The sequence below is a fragment of the Leuresthes tenuis genome, unplaced genomic scaffold (assembly GCF_036924035.1).
Source record: "Leuresthes tenuis unplaced genomic scaffold, fLeuTen1.0.hap1 SCAF_20, whole genome shotgun sequence".
NCBI classification, from domain to species: domain Eukaryota; kingdom Metazoa; phylum Chordata; class Actinopteri; order Atheriniformes; family Atherinopsidae; genus Leuresthes; species Leuresthes tenuis.
Window position 1 is genome coordinate 8,300,214 of NW_027325374.1, and position 11,022 is coordinate 8,311,235.

Sequence of the window (11,022 nt, forward strand, 5' to 3'; positions counted from 1 at the left end):
TACATCCAAAGGTCCTCCAAGAGAGGAACAACTAGATTCATTTTAAAAGGTGACACATAACTAAAGGAAAATGAGAGTGATTTGCTCAGTGGCAGGTTTCAGTCTGTAAAAGTCCTGTTCTGTGGTGGTCTTTGGGTTAAACTCCAACAAGATTCCACATGTTGTTAGGTTGTTGGTGTACGCTGGGTATTGAACGGGGAGAATATTTAAGATGACTCTGCTTAAAGCCTCGAATATTTTTTGCAATACCAACCCTGACCAGCTCCCCCCAGTACATCCTCTTTCTCAATTTTTTAACTCACGACGGACCCTCACAGGCCTTTAAAAGTCCATTTCATCGAACAAAAGTTTCAGACATCCAAGTCAGAGTCACTGTCCGTCACTGAGAGGAAAGTTTCCCCATCAGCGCGCTCCGCGCTGCCGTCTGGGCTGCAGTCTCCTCTGCTTAGTGCTCGTGAAGCATCTGGACACGTGCGGTGGTGCTGCAACCTGCAAATGAAGTGAAAATACATTTTGATTGAGAAAATGACACTGCGAAGTTAAAAAAGAAAAGAAAAAATGAGAAAAATGAGTGTATTAGCATTACTTTAAGTTAATCAAAAGAAAAACAAAACTCAGATCTAAATGTAAACTTTAGAAAAAAACTCCGTGTCATAGTGGAGCCTGCTTATTCACGGCGTGGTAAGCAATTTGCACCCGTCCGTGCACGTTTGGCTTTCATGAGCGGGATGACTGACCTGCACACTGACCCTTAAGCAAATAATAGGGAAAGGGGAAGATCGACCAGGTCAGACCCACAGAAAGAAAACAAAAACCTACATGCTGAATGGCTGTGCACTTTTACGCATGAATGGCCCTTTACGCGCAACGCTGGCTTACTGTGGAGAATTGCTTGATGAAAGTATATGAGTGACCAACAGAGCCCTGTAGCGTTCCATTGATTTCAAAAACAAAACGTCCAAATGCGTTGCAGACTTTTATAGGACATTAAACAAAAAGTTAGAAATGGACACTGTGGAGTGCAGTAGTTGAAAATGTTCCCAACTGACACTTATCAGGCAGCTTATTTCAAGTCAAAGCCACTGACCTGTTTTTGGCTGCTGCAGCACGGTCCCTCTGTCTCCGGTTTTTGAACCAGTTCCCAACTTGCGTAGGTGTCAGTCCGGTGGCATGTGCCAGCTCACGCTTCTTCCCCGGGTTGGGGTACGGGTCCTGTAGGTACCACTCTCTCAGAAGACCCCGAGTGCGCTCTTTGAAGCAGTGTGTCTTCTGTTCTCCATCCCAGATTGTCCTCGGTAACGGGAACTTCTTCCTCACGCGGTACTTGTCAACGGGTCCGAGGGGCCTCCCCCTTAGCTTCTCTGCCTCCCGGTAGTGAGCTTCAAGCCACATCGCCTGCAGTTTACCGTGTGAGGCGCGCGTAAAGCGATGCGTCTCCAAGATCCGATAAAGCTCGCGGAAACTTCCCGTATGGTATGCTACCACGGCTCGAGCCCGCTGCACAGACTCGTGCTCAGAGATGGAGTCGCGGCCGTCTGCGGTCACCGGGAGTGACCAGAGGAAGCGGGCCAGCCGCTCGATGTCTCCGGTCTCCTCCAACGTCTCGCACACGCTGGCGATCTGCGAGGCGGAGAAGCACAGTCCCGGGAGGGCCAAGGGAGGGCAAGCGGTGGGAGGGTCCTCCGGTGATCGGGAACGAGGCAGAACAGGGGGGGCATCTGCAAAGTGCGGCAGAAGGAGGTGAGAGGCTGAGAAAAAGTCGAGCGGCGACCTGAAAACCATCTGGATGTCAAAGTTAAGCCAAACATGAGATGAAGAGCGTTTCTCGAGCAGACTGACAGAAATCTACTGAAGACTGACTCTTTAGCTCACCTGGGAGTCAGGGAGGGATCCTGGATTTGATTCCTCATTGGACACCCTGAGCTGATGGGAGGTTGTCATGACAGCGCTGTCAATCAAACTCAAAGGATTTATCCCTCTCCTTATGCACAAGCTGGACACATGAACTCTCCTCTGAACTGCCCCTCTAATGTGACATATTAATCCTGCTTTGTTCTGTTATTTGATATTTCACAGACTTTGGCTTTCATAATGGGCAAAACTGATCAAGAAATTAATTCAAAATGAGTGAAAACTGACCACAAACGACATCTCCAACACAAAAAAGGCAGAACAGATTATCCATCTCCACATTTTGCGTTGAAGATAACAGTTTTCAGATAACTATACTCTGTTGGAATCTTCCAGATGAACAGTATAAATACTGTTACTGACGTCTCACGATTGAGTTTCATGTCATTAGCCAAATAAAGGCCCACAATAATGCTGGATTCTCAACCTATGACCTATGAACCATTAAAGCATTAAAAACTAAATGGATGAATCAGTATTATGTTTGCACTTAAAAGACAACTTAGCAAAGAACCAATTTTAGCCTTTTTTTTTTTTCGAGCAGCCATCGATTCACACTTCTTGAGCTGTCATCTGCAAAAATGACCAAAGATAATGCAATTTCACAGACATAAAATAGTACTTTTTTCAACAAATAGGTGATTCCCTAAGCGGCACTAGCCACAAACGTGGTATATCTCAGCATAGTGTGTGTGTGTGACATTGGATAGGTGGAGGACAAAAGGTGGTGTGCCTAAAAAAAACTATCTACAGCAGATGAACATTATCTGAATGTGATGTCTTCAAAAATTTTGGAAAAAACCCAGCAAAGACCTGAGACAGGGCCTGAGAGAGTGGAACAAAAGGCAGCCAACATTGGAATGTCCTTCAAGAGGCCTGAGAACTATTCCTCAAGACTACTTCAAGAAATTACAGGAAAGCTTGTCTAAGAGAGTTGAAGCTGCACTGACAACTGAAGGTGGTCACACCAAATACTGACTTTCAATATCATTTGAAGCGTACAAACTCCGTTTTTGCCTTACAGACTTTATTTTAATTTGTGTCAATATATCACTGCACCTATTTCCCATTTTGCAGGCAAAATATGAAGAAATTATTTGAGGCGCAAGACTTTTGCACAGTAGTGTACAAGAATTACCACATGCAGCACATGATAATGACAACTTTTGATTTAAAACGACAAAAAAATATCTTTGGTTTCCTTAAGCAGAGAAAGGTCAAAACAATTAGATCACATCTAAAGAAGAAGAAAACTGAACTGAGGTGAACTCTCATTGCCGTTGGCTATCAGCTAAATCTCATAACCTCCCTGGTCCTGACCGTAAGCTGCTTGCATCATTAATAGCAGTAATGCTGAGCATACCGGTGTGATCGGAAATCTCATCCAGACCTGAAAGCGTATGTTTCTCTAAGTGGTCTCCCATCACTCTAATCACTTTTCTATTCTCTAATATCCATAAGTTTGGAGATTCGGGATTAGCATCGGGGTTATGCAGCCTGCTAACATTAGTGTAATGGAGCAACATATTCAATCAACATTAACATTTGGCAGCCCTGGATCATATGCTTTGGAGTGTGGAACACTTCACACTGCTCTCTGTATGTGTGTGTACTATGTGTGCGTTCTACATGTCGCTGGGACACCAATCTATTCATACAATCACACTGTGAGGACATGCCTCACTTATTGGGACATAAGAGCAACTCCATATACTGTAAATCATTACATATTTGCATGAATACTTGGTTTCAGGTTAAGCAAGTAGGTATCATGATCAGATTGAGAATTAAAACAAATGTATACAACTCAAGGTAATATCCATTGTGTGCATGTGGATGAAGCTCGTATGAATTGAAGTGGATTCATCAAACAGTGCTCAAACCTAAACCTTCCAAATGTCCCAGTGCAGATGTATTGGGCGTGAAAAAGGCGGTCAGCCCAGTTTAAAGGGTTAATGCCAATTACTACAACAGACAGATGTCCCTGTATGGTGATTTGAGGAGTGGTGTGCCAGTTTTTCACCCGGGATTAATCAGTCAAATGGACTTTACCATAATAAAATAATCAGAAATTGAATATAAAAGAAGAAAGTTGATCAAAATGAAGAACTACAGTGTTGTTTATTTGTTTAAATATTAGGTCAAACAGCAAGGGCAACACAAGTCAAAGGATATTAAATAAGTACAGGATATACACATGTACCCATATTTTAAACGACTGTTTTGCAAACTTTAAGAAATGCTGTTTCTTAACAGGAGGATTTTACTGTGTTCATTAGGGACGTCATTCCCCACATGAAGACCAAGTCTGAAACCAATAACTTTGTACCACCTGAAGACTGCGTGCAGGTTGATAAATATTGCATATGTGCAGCAATAAGCTAGGAGCCAGAACATTTCCCAGTAATTTACAGAACACTTGTTTGTTTCTGTAATGTGGAATCTACAGCCACAGGGAAGAAGAATCAATGATTGGACAATAATGATAATCTCCTCCACATACATGTCTTCTTGGGGTTCCTTACTTTTTGTACTTGGTCTCACTCACAAATGGTTAGGAGTTAAGAGTTCTAAAAGTTAGGGTATGAATGTTCATGGTTAGGTCTACATGTTGCATAAAAAACTACACGGTCAGGGCTTTGACATTTTGATACACACGTGTCCCGTCATGCCACATAAACCCTGCCTGATAGAAAACAGCAGCCTACGGATACATTACCATCGCCCAAGTTACAGCCGTGGAATGTGAACCTAAGATTTGGACAAAATAAAAAATGTGTGTATTGCACAGTTTTTCTCTCGTGAGGCTGAGTTGGTATAGAACAGATCAAGCAGTGATTTTTAATCAAAGGTTTTGCAGCAGATGAATTTTACAGCCACAAAAGCTTGTTCAGCATTAGCTCTCTTTGTGTTTGTATTCTTCGCAGACACATAGTCGCGTTACTCAGTTGGCTATCTTCGAGATGTCTTCGGACAAATATGCAGCATGTTCTTTCAGGTGTCGTAACAGCAGAACAATGGGAAAACACACACAACAGTCACGGCCAGAGCTCCTTCAACGTGAAAAGACATTCTTCTTATTAAAGCAGGAAGGACATGCCAAACATACTTGAGGAAAGATACTCAAGGTGTGTATGTTGTGGTAGTTGTTGGAGTGATTACAATTAAGTTACTTCATCCACATCTCTATTTAGCGAAGGGATAATTGTTAGGATGGAGGAGGGAATGCAGACCTGGCTAAAAGCGGATGGATGACACTACCAGAATGGCTGGAGGAGCACAGTGAAGAGACAAAGTGAATCACCGTTGTGTCTCCTTATACCTCGTAAACAAAAGCCTGGCTCCTAATTAACCTCGCTGGTGACCTCTACAACTTAACACTAACCTCTTAAGCCCTGAAACTTTAACCCCCTTACCAGTCTCTTGGAAAGGGCCGTACATCCCCCTAACTCCCCCCCACCAAAGCCTCCTCGTTAAGCCACTAATCACTTCCTGAGTCTTTGTTGTGCTTTTGTGTTCTTGTGGGGCTGGAGGAGAATCTGGTAGACAATGGTACCCAAACAAAGGAGGGAGGGGGGTAAATTGTAGCAGACTGAGAGGGATGAAAATAAGGATGTGGAGAGAGTGGGAGGACAATACTTTTTATGCTAACCTGATGCTAAGCTCTCACTTAACCAAGAGTCGCCTTAGACTCTTGGAACACTTGTTTCTACTAGTCGGCGATGTTTTGTCGACAACAGGATTAATCAGTTAACTGGGAAAATAGTGAGAGATTGTTCGGCCTCCTCCCCATCAGACAAATGCTAGTACAAAAGAAACACACCTCACTTCACATGTGGACAAATGGATGTAGCATTGTGTTACCTTGTGTGTGTGTGTGGTCACTATCTGATCCTATCTTGAACTATGTCAAAAAAAGCTAAGGGTGGCAGGTACTCAAGTAACTGTACCTGAGAGAATAATCCCAGTGCCTGATTGGTTTGTAACTCCATACCCCATACGGAGCTAATCCTGCTCTTTTATCGGGGGAGGCGTTAGTTCAGTAAGTGCTCAGGCAACCGGAGAGGTTACAAACACCTAACCAGGTTTGTGACACACAAACACACAAAGATGCTCACAAATATGTAGCCAGATGGGTGACACAAGCTCTAAACATAAACACCTTACGGATAGATGAACAAACAAAAATAATCAGATAATTTGACTAATAATTTGTGCGCTCTCTGGGCTGCCTTAAGACTGTAGATTAGGACAGCTGGGCCAGATGTAAAGGCTTTAAAAACATAATTATTCTCTGTTTTGTTAGTTTCATCTCACCACTCAGAGTGCTTTTAATTAATAGCTTGGCTGAGATAAACAAAGAAGCGGCCTGACTAATAAACACCAGCGGCCAAAAATACAAACAGCTGGAGCCTGAGCAAACAACTGGCTGTCAGGTTTTCCGAGGCACTGTCGCACAGATTTAATAACTGCTCACACAGCTAATACATTAACACCCTCCGGCTGCACATGTCCAGCTCAGTGGGTGAAGGAAATGAAACAGTGTGCCAAAGGAAAGGAAATGAAGAGAACAAGATTAAAACTTTTTTTTTTTTCATCTGGATATAATGCTGTCAAAAATTCTGATGTCAGCTGAAATTTTCACACTTTCACAGCAGTGGAGATAATGACTCACCTCCTAATTTCTTTTGATATTTTTTTCAGACGTTGGTCCAGGCAATCTGTAACAAACCTCATGGAGGTGGGGGGGGGGTTTATTAAATATTATACAAATATATAATGTTAATTAGTAAATCAATAAGCAAAGTTTTTGTCTTTAAAAACGGATTCTGTTTCAGGCTTTCACCATTTCGCAATCACTTAACATTTTACACAATGGTCAGCAGCCAAACTGGATTGTGGACATATTGTATTATGGGTAATGTAGGCCCGATGCTTTTACAGACATTGATGACTTACTTATTTTTCTTGTTATACTGGTAGTTCTCTCTGTGAATGCAGTATTTGAGACCTTTAAATAAGCACTTTTTTTGGTCATTTTGTTTGATTTTTTATATATATATATATATATATTTTTTTAATGTATACGTAAACAAGATGGTGTTTACATCCGTTCATGGGTAAAGATGCAAGTAGAAATCAGGCTTGTGCATGTCTGTACAGATGACAAAGTTTCATAAAAAGAAAAGCAACCAAGCGTTTACATGGCTTTATGAATCTTTAAAGAAAGTGAATACAGGTTTCCTGTCTTTGTTAGTTTGATGTATATAACTATCTACAGAGTTTTATGCATCTGACCCCTGCTTTTTATGAGACTGAAAAAAACAAAAAAACAAGCAAGATTTTTTACAATTGTACCTTGATATCCTGGCAACTTTTACAGGGTTGCCAGGATGTGTCAGTCGCACATCAGTTGAGTACACTTTTAAATGATACTTAATCTAAGCTTTACAATACATGGGATGGATTTTCTTGTCAAAAATTGATTGCATGGGACATTTCAAAATCTTGAAGCTCTACTCTAAATAATTAGTTATCAATTTGTTTAGACTTGCTGAAGTTTAGCCCTCTACAGTAGATTTAATCCTTTTTACCCAATTCTTTCTAAGCCTTACCAGTTTCTCGGTTTTAATTGGATTGGGTTGAAACTTGCATTGTACATCTACACAAGCCTTTGTACTCTCGGTATTATTTGCATTTGTAGCTGAATATTTCACACTTACACAATAGTAAAGATATTAGGTTTGCCAACATGTTACACACTGTATCAGTCTACTCTTTTGGAGGTCTATGCCAGGCATCTTCGAGTGAATTTCCCTTAAAACTTGATTGTATTTACCACGAGCAAATATTAAAGAAAATGGAAAAATGAAACAGCACTCAGTTAGGCTTAATTTATCACCGTTCATAGCCACTTTTGTAAAACGTGCCAACTGTCAGACTGCACTTTCACTTTTTGTTTTACATATTTCATAAAGAAAAAAAAAAAAAAAAAAAAAAAAGATCTACCGACGAATGAAATAGATATGTTTCTATCACTCACATGAAAAAAGAGCAAAAACGTGTCAGCTGGATTGACACAGGATGGAAGTAAAAAGGAAAATGCTGACAAGGCATTTGAAAAGTGGGGCGAGGCTGTGGGAGCAAAAAAAAAAAAAGCAAAGAGAGGATGAAATAAAATTAACTTGGGGTCAAACTGAGTGAAAAGAGGAGGAAGGCAAAGAGGGGAGGTTTTGTGATGTGGAGGGAGGGGAAGAGAGGAACGCTGGGGGGAGGAGGCTGGCTCCTGTCGTGTCTGGTGTGGTTGGGGGTAATCTGGTCTAATCTGCTGGATGTTAACCTATCTGAGCAGCAAGAGCCAGATTATCCCTCTAACAATGGCCAGCCGCTCATCTGCTAAATTACTCCACTCAAAATCATATGCTTAGACACACAAGCACGCACACGTCACTCCGGCTCAGACGCAGATTTCAGGGACCTGTCAGTGTATTATATTTCACCGAGTGCTCTCCTTTGAGCTCGTATTTGCTGAGTTGAAACTCAAGTTCAGAGCAGCGGTGTTTAGTTTGAAACGCCTTTGCAGAAACACTCGCTTCCCATTCCTCTCACACAAGGTTACAGCCGCGAGCACAAAATCTTTTACAGTGAAAAGACGGGACGAAGGCGGATGAAGGAGTGCATGTAAAGGAATAAAAGAGATGGAGATAAAGAGCGAGGAGATAGAAAAACACCTCTTGCACCTCCTTCCCAGCCCACAAAGCAATTCAGGTTTCTCGATCAGCATAAATTGCTCAGCGTGTCAGGGTCAACTGGGGCAGCTGATCTGGAAATGAAGGGGTGCACAAAAACTAATGGGACTGAATATCGTCAGTGGAAGGCATGTAATAAACAACACACTTTGGTAATATTATGAATGTATGATACAAATACTTTAACAAAGAGCAGGTTACCGTTAAGTGGAACCTGTAAACTGAATGTCTGAAGAGGCTCAAGCTTCATAATGGCTACAGGTAAAAAAGGTTGTGGACGACGGAAAACTTTTCAGAAGCTGCAGGAAAATTAAATAAGAAAGAGGAGGGGGTCTATAAGAATATACTTCAAGAGTTCAGATGTTGTATAAAATGAGAACTGAAACACGGTACAATCTTTTGCAAATAATCTGAAGCCAATATTTTATTGAAAATGTTACAAATATATGAAAACATATTCAAATGTAATATTTACTTAATAGAGAAATAACATGAGTAACTTTTTTATAAATAGTGATACAGGCGTGGTTACCACTGTGCTGCATCACCTTTCATTTGAACAGAACTTTAAAGTGTGTAGAACTGAGGGGAAAGTTTCTGTACTTCTGAAGAAATGTTTCCCCCCTTCTTACTTTATGCAGCATTTCAGAGGAGACTGTAAATAGGCTGTAGACTCCATTGTTGTACTTTTGGAAGGAGTCAAATATTTTCAGCGGGCAGCAGGTCCAAACTGCAGAAACCAACAGAACTGTTCTACCTCAGAGACATGCTGTAATGCCAGCAGAATATAGTTCGATTTTGTCTTCGGACAAGAAGCGCGACGGGCCTCCTTAAATCAACTTGGCCCAGATAAGACAACAAAGTTGTTTATCACATCTTTTCTTTGCATGGTAGAGTTTTGACTTGCATGCACGGATGCAGCAAAGTAACCATTTTCACAGATTATGGTTTTCATAATCTGAGCCCACTCAGTGATTTCCACTACAGAATTGTGTGTATTTATTTAATACAGGGCCTACTGGGGGTCTGAGGATCATAGTCCGTCAGTATCAGATTATTGCTTTGTCCCATGCGTACAGAGATTTCTTCAAATTCTCAGACTTTTTTATTGATATTATACAACGCAGATTATAAGCGTTGAATCCCTCACAATGTCATGAGATTGACATGTTATCAAAATGTTGCTAACCTCATTAGCTGTGAGAATATATTTCTCATAAAACATTCAAATGTATGAGTTTCAGCATTCAACATGATGTCTTTGTGCTATTTTATACTAATTGACAATCACTGCATTCTGTTTTTATTTACATTTTAGAGTCACAACTTTCTCGGAAACATTTATCTATTTTTACATTGCTAAATTATATCTTGCATACTATAAATGCACCTGAATATTTGTAATTAAACAAGTAGGAAAACCCAGCATGAATTTTCTTTTTGTTTAAAAAAAAACACAAACAAAAAAAATGACCACCATAGACATTCAAGATTTTTTCAAAGTTAAAATAGGCCATTTGTGGCTGCTCCATTTCAAATTCAAACCCTAAAGCATGCAACATAGGTCTGTCGCAATGCATCTACTATCTTTTGTGGTGCGCCATAGAAACAACGTGACTGTTCAGCCAAAGACAGGGTTTATCTGTGCCTCTTTGACTCATCTTGCTGTCTTTTGTCATGTAGTTGTGGAAAAACAAATTAAAGTGAAAGAGATTAAAGACGGACTAAACGGGGGTGCCTCTACACAGTTTTAACAGGTCAGTGTCTGTCTATTGTTTTGTAATATCAGGCTTAAAATTGATTCAATGGGTGCATCAGCGGGCGCACTTTGTACCCCACCCACCATCAAGCAAATTAAATTTACCCGTCATAATATATTTTGGATCGCTCAGTCACACTAACACACGCGCCCTGCAATCGCATAATCCCATACCAGATTGAGAACACCTTTAAGATACAATATGATTATGATTAGGGATTATGATCAAATTATGACAGAGTGACAGATTAAGCAGGGGTAATACGTGTATGAGTGTGTGGAGGGGAGGTACGGTGGAGTTGAAGCTTACATTTTTTGATAAGAGTAAATACATTTGTGAACTTCCTCAGCACAAAGCGGTCACAGTTTCAGTGACACTCATGAACTCACCTGTGGATGCATCGCTGCTCAGTCTGCAAGTTGTTCCACCATCTTGATCAAGAGGGAATTATTGCAACAAACGTTAGTTGAAGCGCAATGAGCCTTTATCGATCCTTTTACTGAGTGCAAGAGTAACTTTGGCATCTCTTTTCATCAACTTCAACCAACAGGACAACGTTTCAATTGTTCCCCCCCCCAAGGTGAAAACTCAGATAAAAGGGG

At 40.9% G+C, this 11,022-nt stretch overlaps 1 protein-coding gene across 1 annotated transcript; it reads right to left on the bottom strand.

Moving 5' to 3' along the window:
* Positions 1-337: 337 nt before the first annotated feature.
* Positions 338-1,782, bottom strand: six3b (SIX homeobox 3b). The gene is made up of 2 exons (XM_072373366.1): positions 1,088-1,782; positions 338-489 (listed from the first exon to the last, which is right to left on the bottom strand). The coding sequence occupies exons 1-2, from the start codon at positions 1,780-1,782 to the stop codon at positions 351-353; spliced, it is 834 nt and encodes a 277-aa protein (XP_072229467.1). The 3' UTR covers positions 338-350.
* Positions 1,783-11,022: the final 9,240 nt, after the last annotated feature.